Source organism: Numenius arquata, chromosome 23, assembly GCF_964106895.1.
Source record: "Numenius arquata chromosome 23, bNumArq3.hap1.1, whole genome shotgun sequence".
In the NCBI taxonomy this organism is placed as follows: Eukaryota; Metazoa; Chordata; class Aves; order Charadriiformes; family Scolopacidae; genus Numenius; species Numenius arquata.
The window spans coordinates 7,034,100-7,055,918 of NC_133598.1; the positions used below are offsets into that span (position 1 = coordinate 7,034,100).

Genomic DNA, 21,819 nt, shown 5'->3' on the forward strand with positions numbered 1-21,819 from the left:
CCCCATTTCCACCAGGAGCAGCTGGAGTAGACCCAGAGCAGACAGGCGGCCCCCCGGGGGTGCGACACCAGCCCAGGGAGGTGGCTCAGCACCCACCATCACCCCAGGAGCGCTGAGCACCTTGGAAACTTCAGCCCCCGCTCACCTGCAGCCACCACCACCAGCTGCAGAAGCAGAACTTGGAGTCTGAACCCAGAGCCACACGGGCGTTCGCAAGAATTTGGGAACCTCAAGGCGAGGAAGCGGGTCCAGCCCGTGGTTTTAGCAAAGCCACCGTGTCGGCAGCGAGGAACCGGCAGGGAAACGATAAGACAAGGGGGAAGGGTTTGACACTGAAAGAGGGGAGATGGAGATGAGATGTGGGGAAGAACTTCTTTGCTGTGAGGGTGGTGAAGCACTGGCCCAGGTTGCCCAGAGAAGCTGTGGCTGCCCCATCCCTGGAGGGGTTCAAGGCCAGGTTGGAGGGGGCTTGGAGCGACCTGGTCTGGTGGGAGGTGTCCCTGGCCAGGGCAGGGGGTGGCACTGGGTGGTCTTCAAGGTCCCTTCAACCCAAACCATTCTATGACTCTATGATCTACCAGAGCTTGTGGGAAGCCCTCTGCTCCGCCAGCGCAAAGCGCTGGCAGAGCAGAGGGCTTGCCACAAGCTCTGCAGCCATCATTTCCATAACAATGCCCAAAATTGGTTAAATCAGCCCTGGAACTGAGCTCAGAACTAACGAGCAGGGTTAGACAATAGAGATGACCCATTTAAGATGGGTCTTGGCAGCGGAGGGTGGGAGCCGATGGCCTCTAGTCCAGTCCGAGCTTCAGCGTGAACAAAGAGGAGGCTGGGGAGAAGGGGCGCAAGGGAGAAGCAGGGGAAGAAGGCAGCTGAGGACAACTCCTTTTTATTGAAGAAAGCTTGAGTAAAAAACCACTTTTATTATATAAATATTAAAAAGGACAAAGTTGGGACAAAAAGAAAAAAACACAGAAAATATTTACAGACAGTCAAGAAACACCCCATGGCGCTGCGGAACAGCTCTAAGAAAAGCCAAACATGAAGAAATAAATACTCCGGTGAGGTATTTCTGATGGGAAGAGGCAGATGATGCTTCTGCTGAGGAACCTGAGCGCCGGAAGGTCTGAGCACCCTGTGGTAACTGAGGTGACAGAGGTGCCACCTCGCAGGGGACCACGCTCCTCCTCTAAGAGTGTGTGGGAGCTCAGGGGGTTTGTCCCCACGAAGGAACGGGCAGGAAAAGCTTCGTGCTGCTGAGGAACCTGTGTTGGGAGTAACCAACCGGCTTTTCCTGCAGAGCCCGGGCCGGCCGCTGTCTGTCCTGGCACCGCAGGGACACGCCGTTTGGCTCTTCACCAGCACCGGGCACCGGCAGCCAGAGCATCTTACCCGGAGATGACCTCTGGGCTACGCACGGGGGTTCCTGGCAGCCGGAGGAGGAGATAAAACTGCCAGGCGGAGACAAGTCTGCACAAAGCTCCGTTTTCCTCAACCTGAATCTAAAAACCCCAAAGGCTAAAACCCAACGTGGCGGAGGTTGAGCAACGGGGACCTGCACAGACAGAAAGGGCCGCAGAAGAGAGAGGAAAACACCAGCGCGGGGGGTTCTGCCCCTGCCGAGTTAAAAGCTTACGTGTTTTATCATTTTTTAAACTATCTAAAGAGGAAGGTATCTACGCGAGAGGGTGTTTTAAAGGATTTGATAGGTTCTAAAGTTTAAAACGACCACAAAGTATGAAACGATTCCAGGTAGCTCCTGGGTAAGAGGGAAGTGCATCAGCACTAGAAAAAAGTGCTGAGAAAAGGGGGGAGGGGAGGGGGAAGTTTCCTGTTTAAACAAATCTAACTTATTTAAAACCAAGAAAAATAGAGCCGTATTCACTTCTACCAAACAGTTGTGGGGTAGCTTAAATTCAGTGAAAAGATTTCACAGTCGGGGCCGCTGCTCTTGGGTGCCAGCTCGTCGGGAGCTCTGCTAAAGGCTGGTTCCTGGATTATGGATCAGCAGTTTAAAATCTTCATAAAAATTCAAAAAATATCATCTTCATCAGACTCCTCCAAGTACTGGACAGGCTTTTTGAGACGCCCGGGCCTGGTGCGGGGCACGGCTGCTACGGGGCTGCCTGCACAAGCAGAATCGAGGGTGAAGCTGTCATCATCCTCCAGCTTGGATTTCTGAGGGAAAAGCACAGTCAAAGAAGCGAATCACGAATCCGAGCAGGAACAGGGACCACTCCATCAGCACAGAATGCACCTCGGTGTCACGGGGAAGGTGGCTGTTGGGACTGAGGAGGCCAAACTGATGCTCTGGGATAGATCCGTGTGCCCCGACCCCCCTTTCCCACCCCCAACAGTAAGGACGGGGGGCACAGGGGAGGTTCTGCCTCTGCCAGGCTTTTTCTGCCCAAAAACCCAACACCGACCCCCTGGCTCTGACAGGTGGCAGGTACAAACCTTTGCCGCAACTGATTTGGAAGGTTTCAACCCAAAATCCGAATCCGAATCGGAATCCAACGAGCTCGGCTGCCTTTTGACGACTTTCCGCCCCTTGGCCTGGCCAGGCTTCTTATTGCCCGCTCCTCCGGCCTCCGCATCCGGGGCTCCCTCCGCCGCCGCCTTGCTGGGTTTGGGGGCGGCCTTTTTCTTGGCCAGAACCTCCAGGATGGACGGCTGGTGATCTGAAAGGGAACCACACAACCCTTAAACCCATGTTTTTCCTGCCTCTCTGGCTCATCCACAGCTGGTGAATGACTTCCATCACACCTACGGCCCCGCAAGGGCAGTGCACGGGTCGTCTCGCTCCGAGAGGGGTTTTCTCCAAAGGTTGCTCTTTATTGAGACGATGAGGGAGGAGGTTGTTTATCTGGTTGGTCCCACTGCGTTCCGAGGATCAGATTAAAATGTACCCAAAGCAATTTACAGACTATTTCACATTGAAAAGTCCTGAAACTCTCAAGGCTGCAGAACCAATCTTGGACCTTTGAAACATCTGCACAGGGAAGGAATGAATTTACCATCTCCACCAAACAGTTACTCCTGGGGTTCGTTCTTAACCATATAATGTGACATTTTTTTACCAGCATCTTGAAGTGTTTCTCCAAGTTAAGCTGAAATTCCTGAATTTGAGGCTTTCTCAATTTAGAAGTGGAAGAAACGGCTCTTTTGCTGTGAAATAACATCCTGCTACATACACTGCTGGGACCAAAACCCGCCCGAGATGGAATATGCAGAACTGCTTGCAAAGTTTGACAAAGAGTCTGGGCAGTAAAGTTTAAAAAACCTGAGTCAAATGCCGCAGATTTATGAGGCTGAGGTAGCACTAAATAGACCACGCTACCCCAGAGAAGCTTTGCTCCTGCCTGGGAAGAGGGCGACCAAGGAGCTTCCTTCCCCCAAAGACATGAAGTAGAACATTGACTGCAAGACACAAATTCCTCTCGGATTATTCCTGCCAAGTATTACATAGCGCTGTAGGAAGCATTCACTTTTCCTGTTCCCAAACTAAAATTCCCTCCCTTCGAGCATGTCTGACATGAGCTAGAACATGGTATGTTTGGAAACAGACTGCTTGAAAAATGACAACAACCAGGCAGCCTCTGCCACAAACCTCAAATCTTTCCTGAAATGAAACCTCAAGTTATTTGGGCCTCTGACTGCCCAGTAAAATCACCCAGATTCATTTCCCACAGGAATAATAATTGATAACTAAAAATAATCTTACTAAATGTCACCTTACCCTTAGCGGCACTGGCCTTCTTGGCTGCAGCAGGTTTTTTGGACCCGGCCTTCCCCTGAAGCACAGGGACAGGAGGAGCTGCAGGAGCTTCACTCAGGTTTTCATCAGCAACTTCTTGGGCTTGAACTGAATAAAGAAAGCAGAAAGGAAGTCTGAAATAGTCAAATTATCTGCTCTGGCTATAAACATGAGAGCAGAAGAGTTTTGATCCACTTCATAAAAAGAACGACTATGAAAACGGGATTAATCACAGGTTCATGTTAGAACCAGCCAGCCTGTGCCCCACCATCACAGCTTCTAGGCGAGATCTCGTGACCCACCCTCTGCCCCTCAGCGTCGAGCCCTGACCAGAATTCCCAGTGCAATCTCCTGGGATTCTGGGAAAACCAGCAGGGTTTAGGAGGTCCCGTACTCACCAGGGACAGCGCTTTGCTTGGGCTTTGGCTTGGGAGCTTTAGCTGCTTTTTCGGTGGTTCCCCTGGAATACAAAACCCCAAGTAGTTTTTCAACTTAGGACACACTAAATAGGTGCACTGAAGAAAAAGAGCTATTAACTTCTCTACAGCATTAACACTAGAAGCGCTAATTCCAGTGCCGCTGTGGAAAAATACTCACTTTGGAGCCGCTCTGGGCTTGGGAGCTGGTTTTTCTTTCGAGTTTGTGTCGGAGTCGGTGTTGCCTTCACTGTCAGCCTGAAATTCAGGCTCTTCCTCTGAGCTGGAGAGATTTTCATCCGAGTCCGAACTCATTATAGTCTTGACTTTGGCTGATGAAAGGACACAGATGTGTTATTTTACACATTTGGCAACATGCAGCTCAGTTTCTTTTTCAATATTTTAGTTACAGTTATTAAAAAATAAAGACATGAATAAAACCAAGCAGATCCTGAGACTGCCAGTGAGCAGACTCCTGAGCACACGCGTATCCCGGGCTCGCTCGCCACCAACACATTTGTTGTGCAATTAAAACCAATAACCTTATTTCTCTGGTTGCACATTTCTGCTTTTCCCTGGAAAGCATTGTGACAATCTGCTCCAATGGTAGAAATATTGAGTTGTTATACACAATAAAATAAGTAAGCCTATTAAAAATTGTTTCTGATGTAGATCTCGGGCTCTGGGAACTCTCTAAATAGTCTGTTGGATTTTCTCCTCCATGGCTGGCCCCCATCCTGCCCTCAGGCCATCGCTCACCTGCTGCCTGACGAACCACCCTCTCTCTCTGAGGAGGAGCTTCGAAATCAGACTCTGAGTCAGACCCCGAGTCAGACCAAGGGTTTCGCTTCTTTATTTTCTTCAGTGGCTTAAACGGCAGTGTGGCCTGTCTCTTCGCACCTGAAAAACATGAGGAGGCAGGATGAAGCAGCAAACTTCCCCCCGCACTTCAGGCTCAGCTTAGAAATACACCACTAAATGCAGAGGATTCTGGCTTAAACATCGCAGGGAAACAGTAATCTACCCTGCTGGACTGTCATCCAGGATTACTTTCTCTCTCATCTAGTTTTTCCAAAAATACTGATCCTCGATGTTACTCATCACTTCAGGAAGAGGTCAGATAACAAAATTTACAGCCTTCCCCCTCCCTTTCCATTGATGGAATAACACAGAAAAGCATTTACCTTGCTCAACATTAAGCTTCTTTGCTAATCTCTGCTTAAGGCCCGAAGGCTCTTTGTCTCCTGATGTGCTTTCTTCTTGATTCTCATCAAATTCATTTTTTTCACTCTGAAGAGAGAAGCAGATATGGAGTGGATGGTGAGTCCGCTCACTCCATGAGAAGAGGCACAGAGTAATGTAGAAAGGAGCTGCTAATTTGAGATGTGTGAAGGTTATAGGACAAGAAATCTGAGTTTGTGACACAAACTGCCTGTAAAATTGATGACAGCCAACTCAATCCGACAGGATCCGTCCCCAGATCAGGTGACTTAAAATGCAAAAATCCAACATTAACAAAAACAGGAACTTTGTCCCCGCTCCTGAGAGCGCTTTGGTACCACCTCCGTGTGCTGATGGTACGGCTCCGGGGCGTGTTGAGGATGCAGAACTCAACAGGGTGGGTTAAAAACAACAGCGCAAGTTATTTGGAAAAACTGTTAGCTGGAACCACCTGTAGGAGAGGAGCAGTGGGTCGCTCACGGGTCAAAGCAGGTGAGGGGATATTTTTATTATCCAATGGCTGATAATGGCTGAATGGCATAATTTCAACTAGCCCTATAAAAAGAGTTAAATCTTCTTTATCTCCTTGATATCGAGAACAATAATGGCATAAAGTGGCTGAAAGCATTACCGGAAATGCAAAGGCTGTTCCAGAGAAGTGAATTTACCAGCTGTACCTCCTGCCCGATAGAGGATTTATAAAATCCCCAAGACACCTAGAACAGCCTTACTTGCATCTGTTTTTTCATTTCTAAGCTACCCGCCCATCTCTGACACCGTGATATATGCTCTTGTCAAAAGATTTCCCTCTAAGCCATCTCCTGATACATCAGTGAATCTGTTCTCCTTTCAACTGAGAAACATCCATTTCAGGATTCCCCACGTCCCGAGATTCCATCCCTCTCCCTGAACAGCTGCTTCATCAGGCCCAGTTCAGCCAACAAGAACTTGAATTTCTTTTGGACCGTATTAAGGAGGGTGTAAAGACAGATTAAGCATTTGAAATGTCCCTTTTTACCTTTATTTTCTTTTTAGATCTCTTTTCCGCCTCTGCCTTCATCTCTGCAGTTATCCGAGGAACAACCCTTATGCCGTGAGGTGATGGCATTACTTCCGGCAGCTGCGCCTTCTTCACCTTCGCTTTTCCTCCTTTCCCCCCCTTCAGAGGTTTCCCGGCAAACCCTGCCAGCTCATCCTGAGCTTGCTTGGCTTCCACCACCTGCAGAGGTGAGCGGAAAATAACACAACTGTGAGAAGACAAAAGAAAACGTACTATTGAAAACACCTGTCCGTCACAGCCCTTGCAGTAAGGCACTCTGTGCTTGCTCCCAAGCCCTCCTAAAACTCCTCTTCTCTACTCAGACTGGTCACGGACCACTTTCCAATGGCCACCTTGGTATTTTGACTCCTTGGCCCAAAGCAGCGCTACTCCTGCCCAGGGTAGGAAGACAAAGAAAGCTTTTGTTCTCCTTGATGAGTGCAAGGTACAGGAGTTATCATTTTTAGTTTTCTTGTTATGAGAAAAAAGTCAATGACGTGCTGGTGGGTATGACTACGAGGCCATCAGCCATCTGCGCCAGCATTGACATACATCAAGTTCTTCAACAAAGACGGCCAGGTCTTCCTTCCACAGGTCAGAGGGACTCTTGTGCTTCAGGTTTTCCAGCTCCGCTTCCTAAAGGGAATCACAGTTGACAGTTGTTAGCCACATACTTTAATCCACCATCAAAAAATATATTATATACCAGTGCTTTTATAAGAAAAGGAAGGAACGTACTTTGTTATCTCTCTGCTTGCAGAGTTCATCTTTCTTCTCTTTAGTCAGATACCACAGGGGCATGTTCAGTAGATAGTTGAAGTCTGGTCCTTTAGCTGCAGCTGATTCTTTCTCACTCTCCTCCTCCTCCTCCTCTTCTTCTTCCTGAATGTAGATTTAAAACAGACGTCAACAAATATATTGGCATACAATGCCAGGGCTATTGATCAAATCTGGACAGTGCTCCTTGTGCCTATGTGTCCTAGGCTTTTCTAGAACAGTTCAGAAATGGATTAAGTTACGCTGCTTAAAGCCTCAGCTGTTATCACGCAGAGGAATCCATCTGCAAAAACAATTCTCCAAATCTCTTGCTCTATTCTGTATCGCCTCTCCATCTTGACGGTCCAGATTCTCTCCTCAGGATACTTAACACTGTCATCTTCCTCAAAGCCCTTCTGCCACTGTGTCCCACAGGAGAAAGGACACCCTTAAGAAAGAGCAGAAATTGCTGTGACGAGGACTTGGCCCAACAGACTCCAATCTGAACGACTGGGTCTTGGTGCCTTCTGAACAAGAGACTGAGTTTTTGCTTGTCTTACAGTTCTTATCTCGGACACACCAGACACACAAGTGCTTGAACCCTACAAATTGAAAAGCAACTTGTGCTGCTCCCTACAGATTATGGAGCTTCAGAGACAGGGCCCAGTTCAGATCTGTTCAGAGAGGATGACTGAAGCATTACCTTGTTTTGCGATTCCTTCCAAGCCTTCACTGGGTCGGATTCATACCCTCTCTGGATAAGCACCTGAATCAACTCTTTCTTGGGTTTGTTTTCTGTGAACAGACATTTCAGGATTGTCAGTTAGTGACCACTACCCATTGCTGTTAGGAAAGACAGACGAGCTTTACGTTTTGGATCCCATGGTTCTAGCAGCTTGGCATCCTACTGGGCTCTAAAACAGCCTTTCCTCATCAGAGGTGGGACTTGTGGAAGAGCCTGAAACAACACCTGACAAGTTCCTACTTCACGGGTGATCTGTCGGGTCAGCATCGCTCCTGTACCTGTCAGGGACACCTCCCAGAGTACTGCAAATATTTTTCTTCCTCATTTCCACATATGCATTTCCCCTGCCCTAAGTAGTTTTTGAACTTAGGAAAAAAGGTGTGATGGTATTAAAAAGGTTTCAGGATAATGGGCAGGCAGGTGGAGGGGAAAAAACACCCTGATAGTGCTCAACAGCTTTGGTGTAGCCTGCACCTCATTAGACATCACCTGGGACATTTATGCTCTCAGTGCCCCAACCAATGGAAATGCTTCAGCTGGAATTTATTCCTTTATAAGATATCAGAAGCAATCAACCATGAGACACAAATACAAATGAAACCAGCTCTGTCAGCCTTGGAACTGCTTATTACAAAAACCCAAGAAAGTGCATTTCAAGGGAATTATTTCTCTTCCCGAGTCAAGTCAAACAGACCCAGGCTGTTGGGATTACTGGGCCGCTTTCAGACACAAACCACAAAGCATCTTATGACACTTTGTCCAGCTGCATCCTCCAGGAATGCAAGGGAGATACAGACGGCCTTTTAGATGGAGGTGGAAAAGTTGGTTGAAAAATTTGAATGCTGGGAACAAAGACCTGTTTCTTTTTCTAGCTCATGATGCTCAGATGCTGCTAACGTGAGTGTCTTCCTAGTCTGAAACCCCAGCCCACTGAGAACAGGATTTGGAATATTTTTGCAGAGGTTCACAGATATAACACAGAAGAGAGACAGGTTCTTAAGAAGTCTGCATTTAAATAGAAAACACTGCCCCTTTCCAACCCCACCAAGCACTTAACTCTTATTCCTACCAAGTCAGAAACAGATAGGAATTATTGCTAAACTATTAAAGAATATTTCTACTCTCAAAATAGTGTCAAACACACAGTAGGGAAGCTGCATGAGTCTCTTGTTTTAATTAACATATGCATAATGCTCTGTAGACCAAGGGTACTCTGTGAAGCATTTTGCTGCCATACATTACTGGAACAGAAAGATAAGCTCTGGTGTAGTTTGTTAAGAGCCAGTCTGGGGCTGAGGGGGTGCTGACAGAGCTCACGGCAGCACCTAGTTCTTCTCCCAGTTTCATAAAGCAAGTAACCAAGAACAACACATACCGATCACGATTTTGCCGTCTATTTTCTCCAGGATGAAACGAGCCTGGTTGCTCAGCTTCGCAGACTCGGCACTTAACATTCCAATAAGCCATTCTTTTCTCAAACTGTAGTATCGGAGCCTGAGTTCAAAGAACTCTTTAAGAATATCCTGGGGAGAGTCGTACTTCTTGAGAAAGCCAACGTGGTCAAAAAGAACCTAGATGAAAGAACACAGGCGTTATGATGATAAAACTGACTTCCAAACCCACTGAAAATCACCTCTAACACAGGTGTGATAGTACAGCTGAATTATTAGCCAAGAAATTATAAAACCTTAGCATTGTTTTAGAAATGGCTTCAGTTTGCAAGCACAGCAGCAGAGACAATTTTAGGATTTCAAATTTCTTGAAAACACACAGTAGGGTTAAGGTATCTTGAATCTTAAAGCTAGCTGTAGGATAAACATCTCGCATCCAGCTTCACACATTGTCAGAATCCAGACATTCAATGGCCGTGCTGTTGTCACAACAAAGGTCTCTGTGAACTGTGCGATTTCAGATCACTTTGACTCCTTCAGGCAAAACCAAACCACTCTGGGCCCATTCCCAAGCCAGTCTCTTGACCTTTTGAAGGTATATTTAGAAAGCCAATTTAAAACCAGTAACAGCAGAAAAATCAAAGTGAATAGGTTACTGCAAAAGAGTATTTGTTACAGGCAGCGACTGCAGCTGCCCACAGCCTCTGAGTTAAACCGAGAACTGTATTCGGCAAAACCTATTACATACCATGGAGTTGCACGTTAAATTTGTTTGGAGTTTGAAGACCTTATGCAGCCCCGCTGCATTCGCTTCAGCTAGTTTTTCTTCAGTCATCTTCACTATAAACTTCACTGTGGTATCTGTGTGATATTCTTTATAGTCTGTGATCAGTGGGGGTGTCTTCTCAGTCCCATTTAACATTGGCTCCAGAACCTGCTCTTTGTAAGTCTGAGAAAAGATTCAAATTCAGACCCACGGAGAGAAAAAGCTCTAAAACCCACTAATCACGTTTTGCTTTATAGGGCAAACCGTACATTCCCAGGGCAAATTCACCGTTTATTACCTGTGTCCATGTTCTGACGGGCAGCTCGGTGATCTCAATGGTTGTAGAATCAAGGATAGACACTTCACCACTTATCACATACTGATTAGGTCCCAGCTCATCTATTGTGCCTTTGAAATTCTTGTAACTCGGAATCTAAGCAGAAAAGAACACCTGATTCAGCTTTGTGTTGATGCTTCTAGTTTTAAGCACTTGCATGAAATATGTGCTGAACAAACTAAAGAGTGAGACATTGTTTTTAAAATACATTATTTACCATTGGCAATGGCTCTTCTCCATCCATCAGACGACGGATATTATTCACAACTTCCCTGATATCAAAGTTGGGGATCTTGCAGGACCAGCCAGTACCAATCCCTTCTGCCCCGTTGATGAGCACCATTGGGATGATGGGCATATACCATTCCGGCTCCACACGCTGATTGTCATCATACAGGAACCGCAGGATGTTGTCATCCATTGCTGGGAACAGCAACCGGGCTAGTGGGCTAGAATGTAAAAGAGAATTTAAGCCCAAATTCTTGTTACAGAACAGTGACCACCATGCAAAAAGAACCCCCCAGAAAACAAAAACCCCACAGAAGTATTGAGTCCGGTAAGACGCTAAAGATATTTAAGACAGTAAGAAATCTTTGATGCTGACCTGAGCATTGTAAAGATGTATCGAGGGCTGGCAGAGTCCTTCCCACCATGCAGCCTGGTGCCAAACTGCCCAATGGGCTGCAGCAGGTTGAGGTTGTTACTGCCCACAAAGTTCTGAGCTAAGTTAATAATGGTCATCATCAGCGACGCCTGCAACAAAGGAAGGTTCAAAGCTAAAAATGCAGAATTCTGAATGCTGAATGGACAAAGCCAAAGGCAAAATTCACACCACGAACAGAATTGATATAGAGGATAAACTCAACTAATGAAATACCAGAGGAAACTCTCACTGAAAGTGCATCCCAAGACCCTCAATAAGTCTGGATGACCAGATACATTCCAGTGACCCACCATAGATTGCTCTCTACCTGTTCTTCAAACCTCCAATGAAAGATACTATTGGTCTCCCAAGGGAATCTTGTTTTAGTGCTTAACTTCTCCTCCCCAAGGCAGAAAGGCCAGTAACATCTGCCTAAATCTGTCACAAGTAAAGCAGGTTTTTCTCATTGTACTTTTATGAATGAAATATACTCCCATAAAATCTAGGTAGCACAGACAGACCAACCAATCTCAGATTAAATTCATATCAAAGTATTAATAGCTGATATACAGCCACTTTACTTTGGCGTTTATACTCAAACATTTAATTCTGCTTTAGAGGCATCTTAACTGTCAAGTCAAGAGAAGGGCTTTTTTTGCCTTTCATTTGAAAAGCATTTTGCACAACTGGGCCAGGTCCTTACTTCACCATGATGGTATGAAGACATCTCTGCTACGGAACCAGCCAGCTGAGCAACCTTCACCTCCCGCTTATCGTTCCGTTTGAAACACGTGAACAGAACTTTTCTTTGACCTGGCTTCAAACCTATATAAAAAAAAAAAGGACCTTGTGATTAGAACATACAATGTGTTTCACCTTCTGCTCTCTAGAGACAAAGAACTACTTATTCACCTAAAGAATCTGCACCAGGAGTAAGGTACTTGCAATAATATGCTACAAAATGGACAAGACATTTAATCCAAGGATTAAAAAAGCTGGACAGCAAAAAACAGATTTCAGAATTCTGACCCTGAAAACTCATCAGGTTACCCGATTCTGATGACATGACATAAAACACCCATTTATTAAGTTCTGAGGAATGCGCTATGTGGAACCACTACCTTGAAATCACTTACCATCAACCAGTGACGGGATCGATCTTTCGTTATCCGAGTTGGAGAACAGCACTAACTCCTTGTTGATGAAGTCGTTGTATGTCAGGTAATTAGTATTTTTCCCATATAGGTATTCCTAAAAAAAAAACAGGTGGAAGATTGCCTTAATTTTAACAGGGATTAATCTGGTTTTTAGCTCATACTTGGCTAGTTTGACTGAAACGGAAGCTCCTTATAAAACTAGTTAAACACGGCTAAAGTGATGACATTCCTGGCATGGCAAAGGGAAACATCGCTTTTTTGAGAAATAAAGTCTCTGTGCAGTCCTGCTCAAGTTATCATTTCCCTATTGATGAAATAATTTGAAAGAGTGAAAAATGAAATTAACTGTTGGACAATTGACAACGAGGGTATGGCGATGAGAGAAGCAGCTTCTCTGCAAAATCCTGAAACATTTGCACTGTTCCATGCGCGGTGACTGGGAGCTGTGAGCAGCCCCGACCTGCCGGAATGAAGCCAAGAGCAGCCCCAGGGAGAGACAGGAAACCAGTTTCCTTCATCTACGTAAACCTTTTACCTCTGGCAGACCATGCAGCTTCCGTTGTCTTCTGTCCTCCATGAAATTAGTCAGCCACTCCTTTCGCTCTTCTACCTTCTTCTTGCTAAAGGCCTGTATAGTACAAAATGAAAAGTAACTCAGTTCCAGGAGGTTCTGTGGTGTGCCCAGCTGGAGCACTTGAGAAAAAACGAGCGCACAGGAAGAGCTTACCCAGGAGAACAACACGCTAAGCTGGCTGACTTCATAGCCCAAGAAGTTTTGTAGCTAAATATATTAAGAGCATAATTGACACCGGTCTTTAGGAGACACAGTAGCTAGGTTCAAACGTATGGATTTTGATCATCATAATGGAAAACCAAAGCAGATTTTGAGGGAAATTAACATTTTTGGGAAAAACTTGGTTTTTTGGCATTGCCTAATAGCTCAGAATGCTTAAGAGTCAATGTCTACTGAAGGTGAAGAAGTTCACAGAAGCAAGGACTGTGTGGGAGAAAGGGGAGGTCTGACTTGGAGAAAACTGCAGCAGAGCACGCAGAAAAATGGTAAAGGAATATTTACTATTGTGTCTGAAAATGTCAATTGGTTTGTTGTGATTAGCTTGTTCCATGCTATATTTAAAAACCATCATTAAAAGGGTACTCTTGGCCTGAGGTCCGGGTACAGATTTGCTTCTACTGGTTAGACTAAAGCCGTAGCCTTGGTAACAGAGACTGTCTCAAGCCTAAAGGCTTTTAAGAGCATTTTAAGAGAAAATACACAGCACTCTAAGCAGCAGAATAGCAAAGGTAGTAAGTCAGGAATTAAATCAAGTGTTAGTTACCAGGGTGATCGCAGCATCATCTTCAGGGCCAGAATATTTGAAGCCAATTCGGTGTTTAGCCATATCTGCAAAGTATTCCTTAGCCTCCTTGGACGTGCTGGTACCCAGACCTGCAGAGACAGGACTAGTTAATCCTTATCACTTCTTGCTTAAATTAAGTTGCAGTTCAAAGAGATGTTTTGCTATGCCCAGTTCCTGTGAGATAAATGTACAGCGTGACAACAACTTACTGAAAACTTAACATTACCTTCCATCTCATTTTAAAGTATCACAAAAATCATAAGAATTACAGAGGAGTGAGCAGGTGCATATGGTACTTTTGGATTTGTCTATAACCCCTGTAGATATCTGAAATGACTAATTGCAAGTTGGAAATGATTCCTCATCATCCAGCCATGGTTCTGCAATTGGCACCTTTCTATTAAGCAGTTCTGGAGTAAGGACTTAGCTCCCAGTGCTAACAGTATACAAGGAAAATAGCACAGAAAACTGAGCATAATTGTCTCAGAGGGCTGAAAGAATGGTTACCTAGTTCTATTTGGGGAGATTTTGTTGAGATTTGATCCAGTTAGAGGTTATTGTGTCCTTACTTCTGTATTTTATGTCCCATGTATTTGTAATCAAAGTATCTTAGGAGGGAAGGGACTTGGAGGACAAAAGCAAAAGCTTCTGCAAAAGCAGGGCTGACTGAATGAACTGGGAATGCTCTTACTTGGATCATTTAATTTCAGCATATTTCGTTTTCTACAAACCTTTATAGTACTTGATTTTCCATGAATTGTAGTTCTGTGTACTGTTTTTCCATTCTTCAAATTCAGGAATGCTGTAGAATGCAATTTCTTCTTTGTTTTTAGAGGCCTACAATGAACAAATATTTTACCTGTGAAATGAGAGGCAGATTTCTGAGAGGTAAGGATCCTTCCTCGTCCTTACCATCTCCCCAAGCCCTACCTTTATGATGGGAGTAATAAATTCCTCCAAAAAGTTGTGTCTTAAAAGAGATGGCCAGTTGTGATGGATGAAGTTAATCAGCAAACCTTTGATATGGGATCCATCTTGATCCTGATTTGAAAAGAAAAAAAGGCATATTTAATCAGGGTCATGGTGGAATTGACAATTGTTAGCTTCATAGCAAACCATTCTGTAATTCCAGCTAACTGACCCTGTTAACTTCCACTTCTAAAAAGGTGACCACGCCTTGTTTAACTACTGAAAAGAAACAGGAAAGGCACATTCTTGGTGAAAAAATGCATCAAGGACTGGTCAAGGACCCTGAATCAGCGGACTGGAAAGAGAGTATTTAGCTCTTTGGTGATGCTACTCCCCCCTCTATCTGTTTGTTTTGTGGCTGGAAAGACATTATGACCCACTAATACAGAACGATAAAAAGAAAGGAATACAGACAATTAGGTACAGTAGCACTAGGAGAAAGGTAATATTTCCTTCTTTCCTCTCTATTCAATTGCTGCTTTTTTCCTCTCCCAATTTCCAATTTTTGTGAACCTAACCTGATCCGTCATAATCATAATCTTTCCATAGCGAAGAGTCTTTAAAGATTCTTGATCTTCATAGTTCTTCTTATATTGTAAACCCACAATCTTGATGATGTTGTTGATTTCAGCGTTTTCCATAATCTGGAAAAGATCACACGGAATAAAAACTTGTCTTTCAGACTTAAAACGTAGCTCAATAAAGCCTAAAATTACCCATAAGTATAGCATTGACTGAGCTTTGTCTTGGCAGTGTTGTTTTGCTGTTTAGAAACTCCTGTGAGTTACAATGTTCTGGGCATTCAGCTTCACTGACGCGGTTAAAACACTGCATTACACAAACCACACTGTTCTAACATGTAGAATATACCAATTTTCCAACTAACCTGCTTATGAGAAGCTTCTCGGACGTTGAGTATTTTCCCACGAAGGGGAAATACTCCGTATTTGTCTCTTCCAACCACTCCTAGACCAGAGACAGCCAGTGTTTTGGCCGAGTCTCCCTCGGTCAGGATAAGTGTACAATCTAAAGAATTCTTGCTGCCTAAAAAAAAAAAAATAATAATCAAGTCAATTTTCTAATTAAGAAGTGAAATTGAAGCCTGCATACTCACAAATCGAATGAGAATAAATATCTTCTAACGCATACAGGTTTTGTTCACTGCACATAGTAAATGGGGATAAACATAGTAAATGAGACTGTAAAATGGGGATGAATTATAATTACAGGCTCTCTCACTATCTTTAGGAGACAATTCTATCATTTGTCTAACAAACAAGTTTTATCTTTTCGAATAAACTGGTTACAAAGGTGGAACCCACTTACCAGCATCATTGGCATCATCCAGCTTAGGAACACCCTTAATCTTGGTGTGTTTCACCGCTGAACATTTCTTATTCAGCTGGCTCTGAGCTTTAAATTTTACCCAGTTTAGGATACTTTCAACAATGCCACAGCCAACTGCCTGCAACACAAAAATAACCCAACAATTGTGGGAAAAGCCTTAACAATGAATTCTAACTTGCATGCTTTTTCTGTAGTTCATTACATTCCTTCAAAAGTATATATTTGCCACATTAAACATAAGATGCAGTTTTACAGACACCTGCACTATCCGTGCATCAATACTTACACCTTTAATAAATTTTTCACTCAGTTTACAAGTTGAGCCAAAGTTCTTTGCCTGCAGAGTCATGTTCTCCTTTGTCTGAGAGTCAAAGGTTGGGTTTTCAATTAAGGAATTAATGAAAATCCACATGTGATTCTTCACCTGCAGTTAAATACAACAAAAATCACACGTTACACAGGCTCATCTCACTAACAGCAGCGCGCTCTGACATCTGCCTGTCAGAATCACACACCGAGGAAAATCTCAATAATCACTGTACGTTTCTCAATTTTCCTAGATGTCTTGGGAGAATTTAGGACAACTACTGAACATTCATGAAAAATGTGCTATGATTTGGGTTGTCAAGGAATCATAGTGCTCAACCTAAACATGTATTATCTGACAAATACCGAGTTTTAGCACATCTACACTGACTTAGTGTTCTGACTACAAAATACACCAGCCAAACAGAGAGAAGATTGTTAGTTGGCTGAAACTGGACTTCTATATTTTATATATATTGTGTGTACAATGGAAATAAGTATCGTTAATCTGGGATTGCATTAAGCTGTAGTTACAATGTGCAATAATGCTAGAGTTGCGTTTCCTGCCGGGGAAATTCTGACATTGTACCTGAAAAGGCTTCACTGCAACTCCATTTTTGTTCTTCTTTTTCACAACATCAATGAGTTTAGTCACAAGCTGGTCAGCTACATAATCAACGTGCCTGCCACCCTGCGGAGAACGGGACCAGAGACCTGGGGGTCATTCCATTGAAAAAAATCCAAGGATGCATATATATGTAAAACTTTAAGCGTAGTCTTTGCAAAATTAAGTACTTTTCACTAACATACACACATCTGAAAACAGCTGAGAATATTAATGATGAAGAATATGGCATTAGCTTGACTAAATAAACTGCAGAAGTTACCTTTGTAGTGGCAATGCTGTTGACAAAGCTGACTTGCTGGAAGCCTTTTTCACTTAAAGTCAAACACACTTCCCACCGAGAATTTACTTCCTCATGGATAACCTTAAGTGCATTACCAGTTTCATCGACTTTGTCCTTCAGATAGAGGTCCACATAACTGCGGAATCCTTTCACCTGCACACGGATGAAAGCAGACAACTCAGCTACAACAGCTCCTATAAATACTTAATTCATATGCTCCTGAAAAGCGGGCAGAGAAATCACTCGTGCAAATTTTCCCTTCACTGTGTGTAATGACGTAAATGGCTTCAACAAAATCTCACTGTTGAAATGGCACGAGAAATACAGATATTACCGTTTCTTTTAAATGCTTACTTACAGGCAGCCTCTGTCCATTTAGGAAAACTTTGACATCCTTTGTGGATCCAGCAATATCATATGCTCTTCGAGACATTAGTGCGACAATGTCTTTGTCAAGAATTGTCATTTTGAATTTTGACAGATCAGGTTGGAAAGTGACACATGTGTAATCTTCTCCATCAAAATACTTCAGTTTCATTTCACCGGCCTTTCCCATGTTGTCTGTCCAGGTCTGAGGAAAGGAGGATTTGTGAGTTGCAAATCTAATGCGCACACCAGCTTAGTTTTTGAAAGCAGGAAGCTGATTTATAAGTTTTAAATACTTTCAAATCAAAAAAACCCACTGGTTAAAAGCTAGATTCTGTCTGCTCATTTCATTATTCATTTGAATTATATCTGGTCATACAGCAACTGTGGGCCAAATTTATTCCAATCACGGTGCACTGAATGCAGGTTACACCTAGATTTTTGGAATGAAAACTTAGGGTCTTTATTTGAAAATCTCGGGTATAACCTTACTGAAACGAGGAGTGCTCATACCTGCTTGAATAACTTTTTGTATTCACGACATGCAGTTTCAACAGTAAATTTTTTGCTAAATATGTTGCACAGTTTGGCTCCATAACCATTTCGCCCACCTGGAATTAGAAGGAAAACAGATTTTTGTTATTACCTTTGTTCAAAAACATCTAAAAGAATTCCAGACTAACAGGAGTTCAGCCACTTAAGCACAATCGAAGTACAACTGTCCATAAGCAACAATATCCTACAAACTCAGTACACGACTACAAACCCGTAGTTAATTGGGATTAGTGTTTAAAGAGAATATTTCCTTTTCTTCATGTTTGTACTGTTATTACCCTAAAATAGAGCATGGAGACTTCTCTGTGATGGACTCAAAACATTGTTTTCATGTTGCATCAAGGATGCCCTTCCCCACTCCTTTAAATCAGTTCACACATTTAAACTGATCAGGCTGCTCAGAAATATTTGTGTTTGACAGTCTTCCCTACCTGTGACTTTCTTTTCATTGTCATCGTAGTTGCTGGATGTTAGTAGCTGTCCAAAGATAAGAGCAGGCACATAGACCTTCTCCACTTTGTGTTCAACAACTGGGATACCTTTCCCATTGTTCCATACACTGATTGTGTTATTCTCTCTAGGGGGAAAGAAAAAAATTATGTTTTTAAGGCTGCAAACATCTGTGCTATGAAGCAAGTATTATACAAAAACTCTAGGGAAAGGCCACCATTTCATCAAGAGCGAATCTCTGCTCAGCAAGTGCAGAAACAGCCAGCAGAGGGAGGACAAGTCAACAAAAACATTCTCAGATCTGCAGATACCATCTATGAAAGGGCCACCAGACGTAAAAATCTTCTATCCACACTCAGTGACAGAATAAAAAGGTTGAGAGGAAGAGGAGGAAACTGGCCACAACGGAAAACAACAATCGGCAGTCATTTCAGCAGTCAGCACTCAGTAACCGACCAAAGGACCAAACAAAGGAAAAAGCTTTAACAACTGGTGAATTATATTTGGTCTCATTCAGACTGGCCGCGCGACACAGCCCTCCAACACCACACCAGCTCGGCAGAACTGCACCCGAGAGAGAAAATCTACCTCTCCTGAGTTGGGAAGGCAATGAACAGAAATGAAATAAAACTTACACATCAATTGTAACTTTAATGCACGACATGCTTTTGTCCCTCTGCTTGTTGTCTGCGGCATTGACTAGAACGGAAAGATTATTGTTATTGTATTACATTCTCAATCAAGACCAAACTATTAACTATAAAGCATCTTCAGTAGAATGAATGCAAAAATTCAATACGATGTTACTAATAATCATCTCGGTATGCAGATGTTTTGCAAGTTACAAAGAACAAAAAGGAGTACTGCAAGTTAACACAGGAAGGAGAATTTTGTGCTGAATTAAATTGGTTTTGTAATAGAGTGTGCCATCATCCCGTGAATGGCTTACTATTCAGTAGCACTAATGGAAGGACATTAGTATCCAATATTTCCAAGCACAATCAACAATGTACTCTGGGAATACCATCTATGAAATTGTCTATAATTTGCAATAGACATTACTCAGTCAGCAATGCAACCAGGTAAAAGTGCACTTGATAAGTTTCACTGAATTTTTAGAGTTGGAAGGGACCATAAAGATCATCTAGTCCAACTCCCCTGCCGAAGCAGGATTGCCCAGAGCATGTTACTCAGGGCTGCATCCAGGTGGGTCTTGAAAATCTCCAAAGGGGGCTCCACAACCTCCCTGGGCAGCCTGTTCCAGGGCTCTGTCACCCTCACCATAAAGAAGTTTCTTCTCATATTTGAGCGGAACGTCCTATGTCCTTGCATTTAATTCCAGTTTCTCAGACATTTGGCACCCATTAATAACTCATCAGTCACTGACCCAACAGACAGGTCACCTTACCTAGAATCTCATCGAAGATTTTGTATAAGCCAGGCACAAAGGTCACATCTCTGCAGTTAAGGCCCACGCCCTCATCAAAAACCCACATTTGCTGAAAAGAAGGCAAGAAATATGTAAGTTCCCGGGTCCACCTCCTCTTCGGCACCATCAGTTTGTAAAGCAGATGTTTTGTGCTTTATAAACATGTTAATGACCTCTCGCCTGCACCAAGGAGGCTCAGGCTTAGCCCCGCGGCCCTCCCTTGCCCCGGACCCCCCCGCACCTGGGTGACCAGCTCCACGGAGCCGATGTAGGTGTCGGGCCGGAGCAGGATGTGCTCCAGCTGCGTCTTCTTCTGGTAGATGTGCTCCACCGAGAGCCCTTTCTTGCTGCCATCGCCCTTGGGCAGCCGGAGGTTCTCGTTCGCGGGCTGCTCGGGGGAGAGACGGCGGCAGTGAGGGGCAGCGGGATCCGGGAGGTGAGATGGGGGGGCCCGAAGGGGATCGCGTCGGGGAGTGGAGTGAGCCCGGGCGGCGGGGGACCCCAACACGGTACCGGGGTGAGGATCCCGGGGGGGGGGGAAACCGTGGATGGGGGAAATCCCAGAGGGACAGGGGATCTGAGGAGAGAGGGGGGCTGGGGGAAGAGGCCGCGAGAAGGGGCCGGGGAGGCCGGTCGGGAGCTGAGGGAGGCCCAGGACGCGGAAGGGACGGAGCGGCGGGGATCCCGAAGCCCCGCGGGGACAGGGGGCCGCGGTGTGCGGGGCAGGAGAGGGTGGCACGCACGCGGAGAGGCGACGGGGACTCCTGGAGCTCCATGGCGGCAGCGGCGGGCGCTGCTGAGCGGAGGCAATGGCGGCCCCAACCGCCCGGCGCCTTTCAAACCTCCACTCAGCCCGCCGAAACCCTCCGCCAATCACCGCCCGCCGGCCCCCAGCGCGCCGCCAATCGCAGCCGGAGGGCGGGGCCACGGGTCGCGCCCCTCCCTTCTCTCCCGCCAGTCACAAGGCGCTCCGCGCATTCAAACCAGCCACTCAGAAGGGAGAGTTGCGCGACGGACAGCGATGTCAGCCAATAGACGAGCGAGGGGGAGGGCACTGTGCGGCGGGGGCCCTACGCCTGCCCGGGTGCCGTTGGCAGTGTGGTGTACTGGGGCGCGCTGGGGAGGCACTGGGACCCGCTGGGCAGATCCTGGTGATACTGGGACCCACTGGGCAGGTCCAGGGAACACACTGGGGAGGCCCCGGGGACACACTGGGACGCACTGGGCAGCGTATGGGGGACACGCAGGGACCAAGCAGACAGGCCCTGGGGACCTGCTGGGCTGGCCCTTATGTCACACTGGGCCATACCGGGCAGGTCCTGGGGGCACGCTGGGACTCACTGGGCTGGCCCTGGGGACGCTGGGACCCACTGGGTAGGTCCAGGGGACACACTGGGACCTGCTGGGCAGATCCTGGGGACACTGGGACTCACTGGGCAGGTCCAGGGGACCCACTGGGCAGGTCCTGGGGACACTGGGACTCACTGGGCAGGTCCTGGGGACACACTGGGACCCACTGGGCAGGTCCTGGGGACACTGGGACCCACTGGGCAGGTCCTGGGGACACACTGGGATGCAGGGGTACAGCACTGTCTCTTCAGGCCCCAGCCCTGGTGTGAAACCACCACCCCCCGGGTGTCCACCCCAAGCCCCCAGCCGGGGGCTGCCGCCGGGTGCCAGCCCAGCCCTGCCCGTGCCCCCCGACCTGCCCGTTCCCCCGCCGAGGAGGAGCTGCCCGCTGCCCGGCTCTGCCCATCCCGCCTCCGTCCGCTGCCGGTGCTCCGGGCGGGCAAACGCCGCTGCCCGTGCCCTGGAAGAGGCGGCTCTGCCGACCCAGCGCCCGGTGACACCAGTGTCGCTGGAAATGGAACCCGGTGACTTCACCGTCCCTGTGGTGTCCCCC

The 21,819-nt window shown here is 45.8% G+C and overlaps 1 protein-coding gene across 1 annotated transcript; it reads right to left on the reverse strand.

The window, feature by feature from the left end:
• Positions 1-894: 894 nt before the first annotated feature.
• Positions 895-20,692, reverse strand: TOP2A (DNA topoisomerase II alpha). The gene is made up of 35 exons (XM_074162621.1): positions 20,660-20,692; positions 20,158-20,304; positions 19,896-19,986; positions 19,123-19,186; positions 18,469-18,614; positions 17,996-18,093; positions 17,475-17,687; positions 17,096-17,269; positions 16,798-16,899; positions 16,189-16,326; positions 15,882-16,020; positions 15,442-15,599; positions 15,074-15,199; positions 14,517-14,627; positions 14,318-14,423; positions 13,566-13,675; positions 12,764-12,856; positions 12,208-12,322; positions 11,775-11,896; positions 11,033-11,181; positions 10,646-10,877; positions 10,390-10,524; positions 10,074-10,274; positions 9,310-9,505; positions 7,893-7,984; positions 7,172-7,315; positions 6,986-7,069; positions 6,413-6,613; positions 5,358-5,463; positions 4,933-5,073; positions 4,355-4,505; positions 4,156-4,217; positions 3,740-3,865; positions 2,458-2,681; positions 895-2,178 (listed from the first exon to the last, which is right to left on the reverse strand). The coding sequence occupies exons 1-35, from the start codon at positions 20,690-20,692 to the stop codon at positions 2,032-2,034; spliced, it is 4,677 nt and encodes a 1,558-aa protein (XP_074018722.1). The 3' UTR covers positions 895-2,031.
• Between the last annotated feature and the right edge of the window lie 1,127 nt (positions 20,693-21,819).

What these genes read in the sequence shown, in the direction of transcription:
- TOP2A (XM_074162621.1), bottom strand. Translation starts at nt 20,692, where the DNA reads ATGGAGCTCCAGGAGTCCCCGTCGCCTCTCCGC. An exon ending in TTATGATTATGACGGATCAG is followed by an intron (nt 14,628 to 15,073) that starts GTTAGGTTCACA and finishes TTTTCAAATCAG; the next exon opens with GATCAAGATGGATCCCATAT. An exon ending in GATCTAAAAAGAAAATAAAG is followed by an intron (nt 5,464 to 6,412) that starts GTAAAAAGGGAC and finishes TTCTCTCTTCAG; the next exon opens with AGTGAAAAAAATGAATTTGA.